The following is an 18,479-nucleotide window of genomic DNA, read 5'->3' as shown; positions in this document are numbered from 1 at the left end:
GATAGCTAAGATAGTCCCTAGTCTGTTTAGACCCTGAAATACTATCTCCTAAGCAGTGAGAGTTTACTTGCAGCTTAAATATTTTCCAGCAACCACAACAATTGTTACAATAAGAAGGAAGCTACTGTTAACCAGTGTGACTCCATTACTATCTGTAGTTTCAGGGCTATGCAGGTGCTAGTGAAGAGGCAGCAGGGGAAACATTGGGATGAAGGTAGTGAATAGCTGGATGAATTCCTTCGCCTCAGCCTAGAGTAGAAACCTGTTCTGTTCACCCTGAAGCAGGCTGGTAATTAGCACTTTAATGTGAGGGCTGACCTGAAGTGCCAGGGTAACACCACACATGAAGCTGCACATTTTCACATTGCTACTTGCTGCATATTTAGATTTTCCCACCAAATGAGGACTATTGCACTCAGCTGCTGTTTTATTGTAGAGGTGATAGTATCTACACTTATCACCTCATTCACTTCTATTTTGAATTGTTTTAGCTTAAAGTTCATATATAACTACATAACTTCATATTTTATATTTTTCTTATTTTATATGTTTGTATTTCTATATCTTCTAAGGTACTTGTACTTATAGTCCGTCAGTCGCATAAGCATTTCACTGCATATCATACTGTGTATGGATCTGTATGTGACAAATAAAATTTGAATTTTATTTTGAAGAGTTCACGTATCTGTATTTTACTTTAGTAGATAAACACACTCATGATTCCTCTTTGTTAAGGTATATTTCTGTAGCTCCTTAATTCTGTGCATCATCACCTCATTTCCGTGTTTCTCTCTTGAATACTGCTGCAGGCTGTTAATGGCCCTGTGATGTCAGGGTATTTTGATTTAAATTAAAGTGCGACCATATCACACTCAGTAGGAAAAACACTCACATTTGATGCTGGTGACGGTCAGTGAGGTTATAGATTTGTTTGAGATGATAATATTTATTAAACAACATAGTCATACTGATCCACGGGGGAAAAAACTTTGTAAATAAAGTATTGAAAGAAAATCATGTACTTAGTTTTACTCCAAGTAGAAATAAAAGTGTGGAACTTTTGAGCATCACATCCACCACTTGTCAAATAGTCATTTAAAACTTGTTCTTTCTCGCCACATAAGAGCTGCTTCAGTGTTTGGTCTTGGTCTGATTCAGTGTGGTTGTGTTCAGACCTCCTCAAAGTTACCACAGTAAGGGGAGGAAAGTTAGTGAGTTTGATTGAATCAGACAAGCTTATTTAATCTGATTAAAGTGACAAAGGGCTCAAAGAGCAGTTCTTTTATTTAAACTGACTGAAGAGGTAGTAGAATGATGTCAGTTCTGTGAATGAGGTAGTAAGCTGAGCAATGGTGCTAAAGTGACATCATATGTTTGTGGAAAGGGGAGTGGAAAGAAATGGGAAATTTGGGATGGTGGGGGGGGATGACAGCTCATGTTAGATGTGCTGGAAATAAAGTCAGAGAGCACAGATTGAGGTGGTTTGGACATGTTCAGAGGAGAAACTGTGAATATATCAGTAGAAGGATGCTGAGGTTGGAGCTGCCAGGCAGGAGGTCTAGAGGAAGAGCAAAGAGGAGATTTATGGATGTAGTGAGGGAGGACATGAAGTTAGTTGGTGTGAGAGAAGAGGATGCAGAGGACAGAGTTAGATGGAGGCACATGATTTGCTGTGAAGACCCCTGAAAGAAAACAGCCCAAAGGAAAAGAAGAAAGTAAACATGTCTCAAGTTTAAGTTCTTTAGAAATGGGTAATGTTGTGTTCAATTTTATTACATAATCCAAGTATATAGTGTGTGAAATAATAATACATAATATCAATCTTCTTATTAGAAAAGTTCTGACAAAAAATTTGCCTAAATAAAATTATTTCAGCTCATTCCTGCCTCTGCAAAGGCTTTAGTGTCAGTTTCTACCATATCCAATGCACATAATCCGTTAAGCTGGGCCGGGGTTATTTTTAGATAAATCCTTTGGCTAATTCCACTGCGCTGTGGATGCTACATGCACTTTTCCCACACATTTGCCGGTAAACATGACTATATGCTTGAAAAACAAAAACTCCAGCTGCACTGCATGCCTAAGTACTGAAAGAGCAAAGATAAAAAAATACACTCCTTAATATATGTGTTCTTCCAGCAAAGTGGGAATGTTGTCATGCTCCAAAAGGAACTTTGGTGTCTTTAAAGCAGATTCCTGTTCCAGTGTGTTTCTGAGAAAGAGACAATAAGTGTGGCTCCTTTTAAAAACGGGTTCTAGGCCCTAAATGTTTAAATGCTGTACATTAGCTGTTGTATCGAAATTCATAATGTGCTTCATTTCCTACAGCAAATATAAAACCACTTCATTAAGCCGCTGTGACGTCACCATCTACTGCACACACAATAAAAAGGCACAATGTGGAAGGAATTCTATTCAACTCTCTGCACGTGGGGATTTGTCAGACGATAAAGGCGGCAGGACAAAGGAATGCTTTAAAAAAAAAGTTAGAGCTTGTATTGCAGAGTGGGGGACAATTTCAGTAGGCTCGAAACTGTTCTACTTCCTGTCCTCAGACAGCTATTATCCACTTATCTCAGTTTATCTCAGTTTATCCAAATGAATATATTTAGAGCAGCCTGCAGCCAAGCTCCTGAGAGTCAGTGTCCACGGCCAACCCAGGACAGGACAGGACAGGACAGGACAGGACAGGACAGGGAGAACAGTCTTCTGCAAGTCGTTTAAATATAGTTGTATGCAAAAGTTTATGCACATGTCTAATTTTGTTGCTGTTGCTGTTAATCCAATAAACCTCATTTCACCACTGAAATATTACTGTGTCCTTCAGTTGTTTGATAGATCAAAATTAAATTGCTGATCCAAACACCCAAATATTTATGAATGAAAACCATAGATATTGTCAGGGTTCCTAAACTTTTGCATACAACTGTATTTAGGAGGAAGCTCAGCTGACTCCAGGGCAACAAGCATCACCTGCCGCATGTTGTCTCTGGCATCCGTGTGTCTAAGATCATAAAAATCCTTCCGCGTAAGGAAAAAGACACCCGACATGCAGCAAATGGGGCAAACTTGTAAACTTCGGAGTTAAAAACAGCCACAGATGGGGCTGAAAGCATAACACGCTTCTGCTCCAGCTGGAAAAACTTACCACTCCCTAAAATAATTCTCCATATATGATGATATTATACCTCTTGGAACTGAACGTACAATGGAATTAGAGGTATGTTGGGGTCTCCGACCACACTCTCACATCAAGAATTTCCACAGGAAGCACTGACACACAGATTACTTCAAACTTTGCTTTGATTTCAAGCTTGAGTTATTGTCTATAGGGAGATCTGGCTGTCATGCCGAATTCCTTCCTAATGTGATGGTTTAATTGGAGGCAGTTTAGTCTGAGGGCTAGAGACCAACCGGGCTGCAGTGTTTGATTCCTAAAAATAGTCAATTTGTGTCAAAACAACCCTGGACAAACTGCCAGAATGTGTCTCTGCTCAGTTTTGGACTTTATAATTCTATTTAACATACTGGATTACATGTAGATGCAACCAGTGTTTTTTTATTTTTTTTGCAGAACATCATTTTAGACAATATTGTTAAAAAAAAGTAAATTGCTGTGTTTTTGAGCTGTAAATAGATGCTTCCTTACAAGAAACTGTTTTTGAACACAGAAGTACATTTTTAATCAATTATTTCATGTTCAGTTTCAAGGAGAAAACTTTAAAAACCTGATTTCATTCATTTCTTTTTTCCACTAATTAAGCAATAAAAAATAAAAGGGCCACACACCAGAATATCAACAAGCAGTAAATACTTCTAGAGTTTAAAAATATGGTAATGTTTCTAGGGATCATGGATGGAGTGGCACCAGCACCAAAAGGGCAGGGGGCTCTTGAGCCTCGGTATGACTGGATTGTTAAGATTTCATGGCAACACAACCCCTAAATAAGCCCTGAAATAAAAACTAACAAAAAAAGAGATCGAGAGAGGCCATAAACATCTGACAAATTACCAAAAAAAGGCAAAATTAAGATATAAAAAGGGACCATACACTAAAAAAGGTGTGAGGGCCTCAGTCTGTGCACAGGGGCCCCATTTTCTCAAAAATCTATCCATGCTAGTAATGAATAAAAGGTCAAAGGTCAGTCAGAGACAATCAGCATTTATTAATTTAGAGTTTGTGTTAATCTGCATCTGCACTGTTACTGAAGCAGTGAGCGTTTTCATCTTCACTTTAGAACCGTAGAATCTTCGAGGAGTCTCTACAGCTTTCTGTTGGCTCATATCGGATTCAGGAAGTAAAAAAAAAAACCTGCATCTGTCAGTCGTTAACATGATGCCCACCCTACGCCAAGCCCCCATTGAGCCGCTCATTCACTGCTGCATTCCTCAAATTCCTCCATTTAGCTGAGGTCAGAAAAGGAAAGAGTGACAGTGGAAAAGACAAAGAACTGGAGACATACAGAATGTGGGTGGCTGAAGAAATAAAGAGGAAATGATGAAATAAGAAAGTCTAACTGTGAAAACCCACCCACTCACACTTTCAAACAACTTCTTTCCAGGCACCATGTTCACTTAGAGTTCATCAGTTGAAAATTTGACCTAAAATAACACTTACATTTACCTACAAAGTGTGGTTAGGTTGCAGATGCAGTTCTTTATCCTGGTGGGTAGAGACTACATCAAAAAAAACATTTCAGAAGAAGCAGGAAACTAGTAGCTTCTTGGAAACGCTGCAATATCTGTCATGTTTTCACCTGCTATCAACGTAGCTGTGACATAAGCCGCTTATGACAAGTAATTCATATAGTGATGCTCTAGTTTTGTACTGTTTTTAGTTTTTTTTAGCTGACAGAGCTCAGTGAGTGAGAGAGTGATTGAGTCAGTCAGTGACCGGTTCCTCCAAACATTTCTGTTTATACTGACGTTTGCATGAGGACACATGTGCTTTCACCAGGGGACACAATTACTATTACTTAGGTAAAATACTTTCACAATGAAGTCAGAAGTGCTGACTTTGTGTTTATATACAAAAACATGTGATCGAGTTAGAAAATGACACATTGGTAAAGTTGAAGATTTGTCACAAGTGTATAGGATTGATCTCATTGGCAAATCTGCCTCTTTAATGTCCACTTTTTGTACCACTCAAATCCAAATGCATTTTATTGTAGGTATTATAACTGCAACTAGATTTGTTTCTGACATTTAAGTGTAAACTGCATTGATACTAAACATGTTTACGGACAGCAAAATATCCAGCTTGTCTGACTGCAGTGACATTAAACTTTTAATTGGTTTTGTTGGACTAAATGCTGAGAGGTGGTGCCAAAGTTTTGGCCACCTCATTCACCTCATTTTAAATATCGCAGTCAAAACATTAGCACTACTGGGTTGCATTACACTGCACAGGTGGTCATTACGTTATGCCTGATTGGTGTATAGGACTTCAAAACAATCCAATGGGGGAAAAAAAATACACAGTCATGTTTTCAACTTTGAGTTGTGTAATGCTCAGCTAGGATTTATGTCACTGCACTGTTGAAAAGGTAACAACTTGTTTGCACAAAAGTTTATTTTCTGTGCATCAAATAACTTATAATCTTAGTGGTTATGCAGAATGTTTGGGTGCTTCAGGTACTGACAGAACTTTTTACGTATGTTTCATTTAAAACCCATCAGAGAAATCTAGTAGAGAAAAGTAAAAAAAAAAACCCTCTTTGCTAAGGTTCATCACTGAAATACAGTGTGAACTGACTTTGCTAGTAAAATCACAAAATTCATAAAACACGGCTGAAATATCACTCGGGATTCTAAAAAACCTCAGGGTTTGTAATTTGATTCTAAGCTCTACCTGTCAACATGGGTTCAGCAATTTTGTTATGGTGATGATTTTTTTCCCTTTTGTTCAGTGGTTTAAAGGACCAAACCCCTAATACCATGACAGCAGTGGGTGAAAACAGTAATGCACATTATTCCCATGAATTTCCTGAACATTTGGTTAAAATAGGATGGGAGCTGAAACTAAACTGTGCAGTCATTAGTATTCCTGTACTGTGTCTTCCTAAGCACATCTGGTAAAACAAATTACTGCTGCACTGTTGATTTTAGGATAATCATTCTGAGACCAAAATAGTGATTAATATTTCCTGTAAATTTGAAATGTGCAACCAGCAGCAGAGGAGAAAATGTCAAACTTCAGAACACACAACTCACAGCAGTTAATTAATTTAATTTCTCTTTTTCTTGAGTTACCATTCTGCTGGTCTGCGGCTGTTGGCCATCCAAATAAAAGATTGCATCGAGGTCCTGATCAACCTTAAATTACTTTCTACTGGGCCTGAACTGTACCAAGTACCCCGTTTGATGCAGGGAGGGGAACATGTTTCTTTAGATGTTATAGGTTTTTAAACATTATTTGGTTCATTATTTTGTTATTGCTTTTGCATATTTAAATAATTGGATAATGTTACTAAACTGTTTGACTACAGTTTGTTTATACTTTGCCTAGTTACAGTTATGTCTACCCCTTGTGTGTCATATTGGTTTGGCCAGTTTTGTCCCTGTTGTGGTTAGAACTTGTGTTGTAATTTCAGTTTCATAGTTTCAGGTTTTTTTTTTTGTCACCTCTTTTAGGGCCCACATTTTGGTAGTAGATTTAAATTTCTTTGTATATGTTACATTTGGGTAAATAAAACCCATTTTCTTTTGAGACTTTATTGCTGTGTCTACCTGCTCGGTCCTGAGACTGGTTTTCTGGGCCAAAGGGTGTAAAGACATCAGGCTAAACAGGACCTAAACACAGCCAAAAGTACAAATCAGACAGGTTGTCACATGGAATAGGTTGAGCTTTTCATAAACAAAACAAGTTTACCCCAAGGTCTGGGGGTCTGCTGTCCAAGAGCAGCTGCCACACAGCAGCATGAAGCTCAACAAATAAACATGCAAAGAGCAGCAGAAGATGGGGGGTATTTCTACTGGGAGGTGATGAGACAAAATTGCAGCCATGTTTGCGGGACTGGTGGGGTGGAGCCAGGTGGGCAAACTGGGCAGACAGAGCAGTAAGGGAAGGGCAGGTGGGAGGTGGAACCAGGAAAAGAGGGTGAGCCCAGGGACATGTAGTGTTACAACAGGTTTGACAGAACTGTGACCACAGTCCTGGCCCCCAATCCAGTCTGGCTTGCTGGAACCATTCACTGTGTTTACGAGGAAACAGTTTCAGCTCTGTTCATCAGTCTAGTGTAACATACACCGCCACCAGAAGACAACTCTCTACAGGACCTTCCAGCTCCAGGTTCAGTCAAGCTTTCCCTGGACTCCAGAGTTTGTCATCTTCTGGCTGAATTACAATGCTTTACTAATCACAGACTAGTGTCATTAGGTTCACTGACAGGAAGTGAAATAATGACTGATTTCTCAAACAAAAATCCACCTAAAGTAAAACGTCAACTCTGCAAAACTTCATGAGCATCACTTTTCCAGAGAAATGTTTTTTTCTTTTGTTTTTCTTGCTGTTTCACTAGCATTTGAACTGACTGGGAGAATCAAAAGCAGCAAGTGAGGTGATGTCATAAGAGCGATGGCAGGAAGGAGAAAGCTGGGAGTTGCTCAATTTAGTATTTTTTGATAAAATTTTATTTCATTTCTTTCAGCCTCCTCAACTAACAAAGAAATTTGAAGCTTTTTTAGATGAGAGGGGGTTTTGGAGGGGGGGAGGTGGGTTAGCCTGTCCGGCTTCGAGCAGCAACTATGACTCAGGTGATGCATCATCCAGGGCTATAAAAGAACTTTTACATTTTGCATCTACACACAGTGACAGTACACACAGTGGACTCCAAAGGAGCTTTGCTTATCACAAGAGAAGAAAGATGAAGTGTAAGTTTTTTTTATGATTCTGCTTTACAGAGTGACTGATGATGCTTTGGGTCACGTGGTCTTTACTACTACTTTCAGCCTCAGTGAGTATGAGCGTAACAATGAATGAGTGAAAGAATGAATGAAACAGAGAGCTGCCGTATGAAATTAGTAACAATGTGTTTAACTGATTAACTTTCTTGTGTGTGTCCACTTACTTTTGGCAAACAACATCTGTGTGTAAAACAGATATGATGCATTAAATTGGCTTAAGCTTGTTTGAAATCATGTATGTATTTCAGAATCAATTTGTTTTTACTGCTGTGACAAGACCTGTAAAGTGCTGATTTCTGATGATTTTATGATCCTGCTTTTGTAACTAATTCTACCACCTCTGAGCTGAACCAGCACTGATCACAGATCACTGATAACAGTGGATCCCATGATGATGTTTAGTGTGAAATCAAGCTTTGCTCATCACAAAGTGATGCAATTTCAACACACGTCTGCTGCCATGGCAGCACGGTGAAATTAGCACTTTACAGGTCTTTTCACAGCAGTAAAAACATTCTTCTTTAGCATATTTATTCTGAAATACCCTGATTCAAAGTCATAGTTAGACAGATGCTTGATGCTTAATTTGTTATTTCATTTTTGGGGAAAGTCAAGTCGAGAAGTCAAGCGCAGGTCACTTCCTGCCAGACATCGTTCTCTTCTGTGCAATTTGTCTGACGTTTATGAGGGTAGAAGTTAAAAGCTCTTGGCTGAAGTAAACGGGTCGTTCACTGTGTCAGCGAATAACACAGGAAACTCCAACGTTTCTGCGCTGCATAAAGCATGAGTCAGCGAGAAAAAAAGCAGTGAGAGATGCAGCGTGTGTGTGTGTGTGTGTGTGAGCCTGTGCTGAATAAATGAGCTGCTACAAACATCAAAGGGGCCTATTCATTGCCTCTTAAGCAATTTTGTTTTTACTTCAGGGATTTCACAGCTCTGCCGCCAGCCCTGTTTTTCTTTCTAACAAACGGAAGTGTTTTTCAGTAATTTTCAGTTATTGCAGATTTCTTGTTTGTGTCCTGCTTGAGTGAAAGAGACACGTAGAGAATGAATGACACAATAACAGGAATTTGTAGGCAGAAAGATTTAAATGCACTTACTGACCCGACCATGGATGCTTGGGCTGCAAGTGACCACCCACAAGTTGTAAAACGCGTCTACGTGTTGTCAGAATTCTAGATTCGCAGGGGCCGAACAATATCTCTTGAACATCTTTCCTTTCATTCTCGCTGATACTCTTTTATCACACAACACACCTGACGCTTTTCTCCACCCGTTCCAACCTGCCTGCACTCGCCTCTTCACCTCTTTTCCACACTCTCCGTTGCTCTGAACCGTTGACCCCAAGTACTTAAAGTCCTGCACCTTCTTCACCTCTGCTCCCTGTAACCTCACCATTCCACCTGGGTCCCTCTCATTCACACACATGTATTCTGTCTTACTGCGGCTAAGCTTCATTCCTCTGTTTTCCAGAGCAGACCTCCACCTCTCTAGATTTTCCTCCACCTTCTCTCTCTACAGCTCTCATACATGTCCTGCACCACTCTAACATACTTCTCATACAATACCACAGCTCCTCTCTCTGCACCCTGTCATACGCTTTTTCTAAATCTACGAAGACACAATGCAACTCCCTATGACCCTCTCTGTACTTCTCCATCAGCATCCTCAAAGCAAATACTGCATCTGTTGTTCTCTTTCTAGGCATGAAACCATATTGCTGCTCACAAATGTTCACCTCTGCCCTTACTCGAGCTTCCACTACTCTTTCCCACAACTTCATTGTTTGGCTCATCAGCTTTATTCCTCTGTAGTTGCCACAGCTCTGCACATCGCCCTCATCTAAGTCACTGCAGAATTTCTCCTTCTCTTCTAACTCACATCCTATCTGTGGGGCATAACCACTAACATTGTTGAACATCACCCCTTCAATTTCCAGCTTCAGGCTCATCAACCTGTCTGATACTCTATTCACCAACATTCCTCACAAACTCCTCTTTCAGGATAACTCCTACTCCATTTCTCTTCCAATCTGACCCATGGTAGAACAACTTGAACCCTGCTCCTAAGCTTCTAGCCTTGCTACCTTTCCACCTGGTCTCCTGGACACACAGTATGTCCACTTTCCTTCTCTGCATCATGTCAATCAACTCTCTAGCCTTCCCTGTCATAGTCCCAACATTCCTACTGTGGACAGTGAACACAGTGGAGTAAAATACACATTATTTCCCATTGAACTGCAGTGGTAGAAAAATTAAAACAAGAAGGTCTTGTAGGTCTGGTTGTAGGAGTGGATTTCACAGTTTGTGTTTGAGCAGCAGTAAAAGTGTTTAAAGTGCATCAACACTCATGACAAAGTGGATGTTTTCTCTCTAAAAAAGGATGCTGACCGCAACAAATGAGCAAGTAAACGTAACGTGAGTCAGACATCCTCCCCGGTGCCCCGCTCCTTTTTTAACAGGAGGCCCGGGGCAGGCTGGGGAGAAGGGAAAACAAGCCCACAGCATACCTCTCATTTCTTATCCCTGGTGTAACGCCAACAGACAGTTTGTGTCTTTGTTGCTCTGGGAAGTGGGACTTTTGAAGTTGCAAACAGCGTCAGACAGATTTACAGGCTGGAACTAATCTTCATCTAAGTGCAGTTTCCTTGAATGGAGATCATGGCTGTTTCAGAAAGTTCAAGGGAGCAAGACAAAACAAACCACAGGGGGTTTTAGGGAATTATTCAGTCTCGCATTGATTGAAGTGTTCTGGATAAACAAACTGATGATTTTGTCAGTGGAATGATTAAGCACAGGAAGACTCATTTCAGAAATGCGTACAGAGAAAAAAAACTGAACGTATGGAAACCCCTTATACTTAGTCAGCAGTTTCGATTGAATGCCTCGATGCTGACAGAGCACATGCACGCAAGCTCTTTTTTCTTCACAATTAAAGCTCCATTTATCAAACGCATCACAAACTGCATGTAAATGACCACGGACGCCATCTTTTAAGGTGTCTTTTAGCTCCTTCTTTTGTTTTTACTGCCACACAGCAGCAGGCAGCTGTTTTTAGTCCTTAGTTCTGTTTTTAATTCCTATAAACTGTGAGTCATAAAACTACTCAGGCACCTGAGTAGCCAAACGTCCTGTAAAATAGAGTTTGGAAGCTCCTTCCACCATCGTGGAGCTAAAGAGTTATGCTTGGGATGTGGTAAAGGGACCGCTGGACGTTGTTCGCTGGCAGAGCGCAGTGGATGGGAGGGACTGCAGACCTGAATAAGGGAGTCCTGAATGAGATAGCAGGAGCTGTTCAGTTGATGTAGGTGAGAGTCAGAGCTTTAAACATTAACTCAAACCACAATCTTTGTACTGGATCTAACCATCTAGAATTAGTCCCTAAAGCTAACAAGTCCTATTTGAGCCAGATCCATGGAAACCCTGGTATTTATAGCATTATCAATGACCATGAAGGGCTAGTCACCACTGGGTAGTGATAAACAGCCATAATGGGAATTTAAAACCAGTGGGTGGAATATGATCTGATAAAACTGTATTATAAATGAAATGAGAAATGGCATCACAATGAGGTGGTTGGTGTGTTGATGTACACACTGCAGCATCACTCCACGGAACTGAGTTTGACTAGAGCCCCTCGTGTGGGAAAACGCTACAGCACTTTGGTGAAGGTTAGAGACCATCGTAGTTTCCTTAAAATGAATCAGTTACATCGTGTCTCCAGAGATTGTGAGGTTTTTCTCCGTTAGTCCAGAATGCAGTCGTTGTCTAACCAAGTGCTGTGCATGAATGACCACAACCACAACAGTTTAAGAACTCTGTTTCCACAAAACTTTTGTGTTGCAAGATTTATATTTTTGATGTAAAAAAATTCATCGTCTGGTAACACTTGGAAATGTGCCAACTGGAGCCCCTCAATAAGGAGCTGCTGTCAGGCTGTTTAGTGCTGATGTGTCTTTCTGCTGGAAACTGTTAACGTGTCAATCCGATGACTAAAAGCTTCATGCAGGTCATCTTCACACACAAAAAAGATCCCACCAGAGATTATGTTGCTCATCTTCACCGACTCATAATGTTTATGTTTGCAGAAATCTTTGCGTGTCTCCTCTGACACACACACACACACACACACACACACACACACACACACACACACACACACACACACACACAGTGTATTAGTCGGAATCTGACCTCTTTCAAATGGGAAATGGTGCTTTTATCTGGTTGCTCTGAATGACGTCCTGTCCTCTGCATCCTGTAATGCAGAAATACAGTGTGTGATGTCAGAGCACTTTTTATTTGGGTTAAATGAGCCTTTAAATTTTTGATGCTTGTCAGACTTAATTCTAAACACATTTGGTGATTTGGCCTCAGTGGAAACTGCTGTACAGTTTTACTGAGTGTATCACATGATCATTTGTTTTATTCATTCTCATAACAATACAGACTGAAAACAGAAGCAGCCGCGCCATCTGTTACACGTCATGGAGTCCAGATTTGGGTTGGAAATGGAGCTTTGCAGTTGCACACCGAGTGGCCAAGTAGCCACCTGTTGTAGTTGGGCTGAGAGCGACGACAGCGGAATGTTTCTCTGCTGTCTCAATGGAATAATGTGGTGTCAATGCTGAGAGCTGAAGTGCAGGACAACATGCAGCAGCCTGACTTCCTAAGAAATCCGAACATGATGATGATGAACTCTGATGTAGACTTTGTTCGAATGTGTATAAAATGTTCATTACTTGGGATTTTAACCCAAGTTACGTAACTCTGGGTTCTACTGGGATTCATGTGCATATGTGTAATTCTGTATTGTTTGAATATTAAGAAGAATTTTGACTCCCCGTGACCACTGGTTCGACCAATCACCACGTACAAACTACTAGGAGAAGGAAATATGCCTCTTAACTCTTTAATCACTCCTGTGGTCTAGACACACACACTTGCACTAATAGTTCTACCAACGCCTTTTGAAGCCAAACCCATCAAAGTGGTGTTTGGGCCTGAAACCTCAGAAGGCTGAAGCTCTACGCTCATTATTTGAATCACAATAACGACGCTCAGGCGGGAACAGCCCACCGACCGTTATTAGTGTAGATCAGAGGAGCAACTCCATTTCACTAACATTATATTTAATGCTGGTGCAAATCTTCTTTCATCAGAAATACATTTGTCTTGTCTGTCTAAACCCAAGAGTGAAATCCAACGTTGTCTGTGCACTGTGTGATGGCTTAAAGTAACTAAAATTACATTTCTAATTGATTATACACTAAACAGTCGAGCTAATACAATAATTCAAATAAACTTCTTGTCTTTACAGTGAGTCCTAAATCCATTACTGGTCTTCTCCACCTGCTGCTACTGGCTGAGCTCTTTGTCCACACGTCGACTCGTCCCACTCAAACTCCCTCCCTCTGTGGCAACTTTGGTTCCATGATCGTTTACACGCAGAAGCTGATGAGTTCATCCAAAGGTCTCCACTGCCTGGTAAGGTTTTAACTCAGACACTGTCTATAGATAAGTCCATCCAGGTCACCTTGTATCTATGGGTATTTTGATTACAAGCGAGACACGTGAGACAGTGACATGTATTGGCAGTAGTAAATATAACCATATATAACTAAATATAACGACCAGTCAGAGCATGGGTCACGTAGTTTATGGTTTACGAAATGTTGCCAGGGAGCGGGTCAGGGCTGGTGGTTGAGAGACAAACCATCACATTTTTGTGTTGCATCCTGATTCTCTATGATCTTTCCCTCAACCTAACCGCCCATGACCTAAATCTCACCAGTGTTCAACCGTGTCAGCTTCATATTACTAATCCATATTGTTACTTGTGTTGTTTCAAATTAAATGTAAGGTTTTGACCTTTGACACTTACGATACATAATTATTTTTCAAAAACATACTGGCCCCACCTAACAATGATATTACATATATAATACTACAGTACCTTACATGTTCTTACTTACTGATCAGTCTGTCTGTTTGTAATTGAGTACAATACTTGAGTAAATACACTTTCCACCCCTGAGAGTAGATTACTCTTCAATAGTTGATACTAAACAGGGTAAAGACGAAGAAAAAAAATATTCCCCCACTTTTGTTCATAGATTCAAACGAAACCAAATATGAAATCTTTTCCTTCTAGTGGTACAAGTTGTGTCGTAGTTGCGTCTTATAAGTTAATGTTTCTGTTCGTGTCTCCAACAGTCAGATGATGAAGTCACCATGTACATTGCTTCTATGAAAAACAAACTTCAAGATCTTCCTCGTATACAACACACTGCTGCTCATCTTGGCTCAATGAATGTGAGGTTTCTACATCAAACAATTCATTTTTGATGGCAAAGCAGTTCCCCTACTTCATCAGTGTGTAAACTAACTGTCTGTGTAATGTTCCTACAGGTTAGTGAGTCGCTCTCTCAGCTCTACCTGTACACCAAGTCCTTTAAGTTGCACGTGGACTGGCTGAAAACAGCAAAAGAACAGTACAGTCCAGCCTGCCAGTCAACAGAGGCCATCAACTCCAACCTCAGGCAGCTGTCCAACCTCCTCTATTCATCTATTCAGCAGGTGAAGGGACCAGCATGGTTTGGTGGGAATATGCAAAAGATACATCCGTCCAGAAATTCAATTAAATACACATTATCAAATAGAAAAGAAGATTTTAGTGTAATAATGTGGATACAGTATGTAAATAATTGCAAATATAAAAAAAATTGTGAAATTCAAATATGTAAAGTTTTAAATAAAAGTTTTTCACACGTTTATTTTTAAATGGCTGCTTAAAATGCAAGGTCACATGGGAAAATGGTAAAAGAACCAAACTAGAGCCAAACATGAAAAGCACCCATATTAAAAGTCATTAAAAAAAACGTAACTTTCTTTTAAAAGAGACAAACTAGAAGCAATAGGAGAAAAAGTTTCTTGGTCACAAACATGTTGCGTAAGTAAATACTTTGGTATTAAATATTTTCTAAGTGTGTTTGATGGTAATTAAAAAAAGACAAATCATTTTAAACAAAAGTTTTAAAACACTGAAAAAAAGAAAAGTTTTCAGTAAAATGTAATTTTATGGGTCTGTGGGTCATGTTTTGTACCACATCACCAAGATCCATGGACCCATTTCTACACATACGCTGAGCTCTCATTTATAATTGGAAACTATATTTGTCATATTTTTATCAGGCATGGAAGTTAGATCATGGTGCAGTTAAAGAGAAGCAAGTCATACCATAGAATTGCAATGTTCTTCTTGCTAAAAACATTTTCTGTCTTCAGATCAGCCCAGAGGTTCCTCAGTCAATGACTCCCTCCTTCCCCAACGTCTCTACGGCCTTCGATGTACTTCAGGTTTCCATAGAGATCGCGGAGCGGATGCAAGTCTTTTGTGACTGGTCAAGAAGAGTGTTACTACATCTCAACCATATGTCCCGCTGTCCCAGACATTAACGCTTGATAAGATAAGCAGCAGTTAAAAAACCACTTTGAACTTGTTTGTTACCCAGGGAGACTCACACTGTTAGTTCCTCCATGCCTTGGAATTTGGTACTGATATCCACTAAGCTGAAATAATGTATTTTACTCATTTTTATTCCTTCACTTTGCTTTGTTATGTGCAGCTCATAATTTTCACTTTTCAAATCTGTTGCGGCACAAAATTGTTACAGACAGATATTACTCAAATATAGAAGTATGAACCTCTCAGGATGAACACTGACTCCTCAGCTTTTCCTCTGACTAACATCATAACTAAATCAACTTCTCAGTTGGTTTACACATAAATACCCACAAAACGAATGCAAACCTGCCTCGTAAGAACTACAGTGCCTTGCAAAAGTATTGTCAGTACTGCTTGAATTTTTTTAAATATTTTGTCAAAATAATTTATGTATTTATGTATTTATGTATTTGTATATTGTATATTGTATATGTCATGAAACTTCTGCCCATTCCTCTTTGTAAAATAGTTCAAGCTCAGTCAGATTGGATGGAGAACATCTGTGAACAGCAATTTTCTTAAGTCTTGCCACAGATTCTCAATTGGACTTAGGTCTGGACTTGGACTGGGTCATTGTAACACATGAATATGCTCTTATCTAAACCGTTCCATTGTAGCTCTGGCTGTATGTTTAGGGTCTCTGTCCTGCTGGATGCTGAACCTGCTTTGTGGCAGTTAAGCATGTGGCAACAACAGGATAGAATCGTAGCTTTTCTATTCTTGTATTTGAAGAATGAAATGTGTCAACATTTTGCCACATTTGACCTTTTCTCCTTATAAGGAGTGTTTACACACATATGGCCAACTAATTATTATTATTATTACTCAAGATCTAAAATCTGAAGAAAGTTTTTGTATTTTTCTACCGTTGATTTTTTTAACTGGTTATTTATGTCTTAGAATAAGCATAGAGATGCAGGTGTATCCTTCATCTCTCTTTTTTTGGGTTAATGAATTAAGAATGTTTGATAATATTAACAAGTTACATTAAAACACTGTTGCGCTGTATTGACTTTTGTAGTACTATTTATGTTTTGTCTACGTTTTATACAATTGAAGTTGCAATTAAAATTTTACATAAAAAAAAAATGTGACTCCGTGGTTTTTACTTGTTATTACAATCGTAACTAATAATGTTACGATTGTGTCAGGGTGTCAGGTTTTGTTTAAAGGCAGACACAAGTGAAGAGACTGTGAGAGGGAGTGAACTAATAAACGGGCTTCATGAAGGACAAAACTCAAAACCAGCAGAAATCCACTCTTAACAGGAGGGTACAAAAAAACCACAGGCGTGTAGCAGAAAAACTTAACTAAGCTGGAACAAGAGCACTAACACAGGGTGACTGGCATGATGTTGGTGTGTTGACGTGTGGACACAGTCAGATGATCTGTCTCTCACACACATATACACACACACACTTTCCCTTTAAGTGTTGGTGGCCTCCAGGGAAAGTCTGAGCGACTCGGCATCGGCTGAAACAGAAAGGGGGTCTGGGTGAAGAGGAAAATCCTTTGACTGGATATAAATTAAACAAATGTAGAAAAAAGAAACATGTTGATATGTGTAGAGAGCAGTGAGAGTTTGTTGACTGATATTTATAGCTAAATATATAAATGTCAGAGGGGAACAACACACTTTTCTCTGCACAGATGATGGAGCAATAACTGATATTACAATTTACTAATAAAAAAATATTAGCTTAAATTGTTTCCATGTCTGTGTAACATATGTTACATGCATGGTTCACTGTTTTACATTGTCGTTTTACCAAGTAAGAAATCTTCCAGTTCTCATCTAGGTGTCTTCCAATGAAGTAAAAGCTGTTGCCCCACAACAACATTGTTGGTGATATTATTATAATGCAACAAATCAGATGAGCCGCTAATAGATGCACTAAAAAGCATTAACACAGCATTAAACGGATTTGCTTCATATTTGTCTAATAGGAAATCTTGTGTCTCCATTGACAATTATATGTCCTCCCCCTCCCCCTCTGAGAGTGCACGGTGCTTGAAAGGGGAACCGTTTTTCGTATCACAAAGATCTGATTATGGGGGTGAGTCTGAGATATTTGTCCCTCTGGCAGGTTCTCAGTTGTTTTCTCTTTTAGACCACAAGTCCACTTTTTTAATGATTCAGCAGAGACGCCTGTCTGTTGCCATGGTTACTGAGGTCTCCTATGAATCCGTGTCCAGCAGGTGTCACCATTACTCCATCAAAGTCTAGTTGAAGAGTTCAAGCTCTGTAACCTGCTGAGTGCTATTGTAAATACCTTCATGCATAGCATCGCTGCCAAATGCTGGATAACTTTGAGCAGATAACAGAATAGTGGATTAAAAACTAAACACTGTGAGGTATGTGTATGAGGTATGTTACTAAAAACTGCTGTTGTGATTATTGTAAAGAGTGTTATGGGTCAGTGAGTGTATTATTCTGAACCAGTCCAAAGAAGTCTGGTCTTAATGTACAGGAATGACTTTTTAAGCTGACAGTTAGTGAAATATTGGAATCTTTTGTCAATCACCTTAAAACAGAAGTGTCATTTATGCTTGACAGGAAACACAGTTATACTGTGGGAAAGTTTTAATATCATACACATGGATGGTTTAGTTCTGTGTAGTGCTTTAATAGTCCTACTGTGACGACTGCAAGAACGGAAAAGTGACTGCAGCTGCAGCATCAGTTCAGTTTCTGTTCAGTCTGACTGAGGGAGGTTTTTGTACGATGCTTTTTCACTGTGTGAACAACCACTGACTGTTGATGTAGTGATGACTCTGACAGTAGTAAACTGCTGCATCTTCAGTCTGGACTCCACTGATGGTCAGAGTGAAGTCAGAGTTTAATCCACTGCCTGAAAAACGATCTGGAATCCCTGATGCTCGAGTGGTGACATAGTAAATAAGGAGCTTAGGACGTTCTCCATCTTTCTGTTGGTACCAGGCTAAACGGTTCCCACTATCAACATTCTGACTGGTTTTACATCTGATGGTTGTGGTTCCTCCCAGAGCAGAGCTCACTGCTCCAGGCTGAGTCACTGTGACCTGACCTCTGGACTCTGAGGACA

General features: G+C 39.7%; 1 protein-coding gene across 1 annotated transcript; it reads left to right on the top strand.

The window, feature by feature from the left end:
- The first annotated feature begins 7,823 nt into the window (after nt 1–7,823).
- On the top strand, nt 7,824–16,841 carry LOC137133126 (uncharacterized). Its single transcript, XM_067516406.1, has 5 exons — nt 7,824–7,875; nt 13,228–13,394; nt 14,124–14,222; nt 14,319–14,486; nt 15,195–16,841. Exons 1-5 carry the CDS (start codon nt 7,869–7,871, stop codon nt 15,363–15,365), a joined length of 612 nt encoding a protein of 203 aa, XP_067372507.1. The 5' UTR covers nt 7,824–7,868; the 3' UTR covers nt 15,366–16,841.
- Nucleotides 16,842–18,479: the final 1,638 nt, after the last annotated feature.

Source organism: Channa argus, chromosome 1, assembly GCF_033026475.1.
Source record: "Channa argus isolate prfri chromosome 1, Channa argus male v1.0, whole genome shotgun sequence".
Classification (NCBI taxonomy): Eukaryota; Metazoa; Chordata; class Actinopteri; order Anabantiformes; family Channidae; genus Channa; species Channa argus.
The sequence above is the reverse complement of the archived record's forward strand: the minus strand, read 5'-3'. Positions and strand labels throughout refer to the sequence as shown.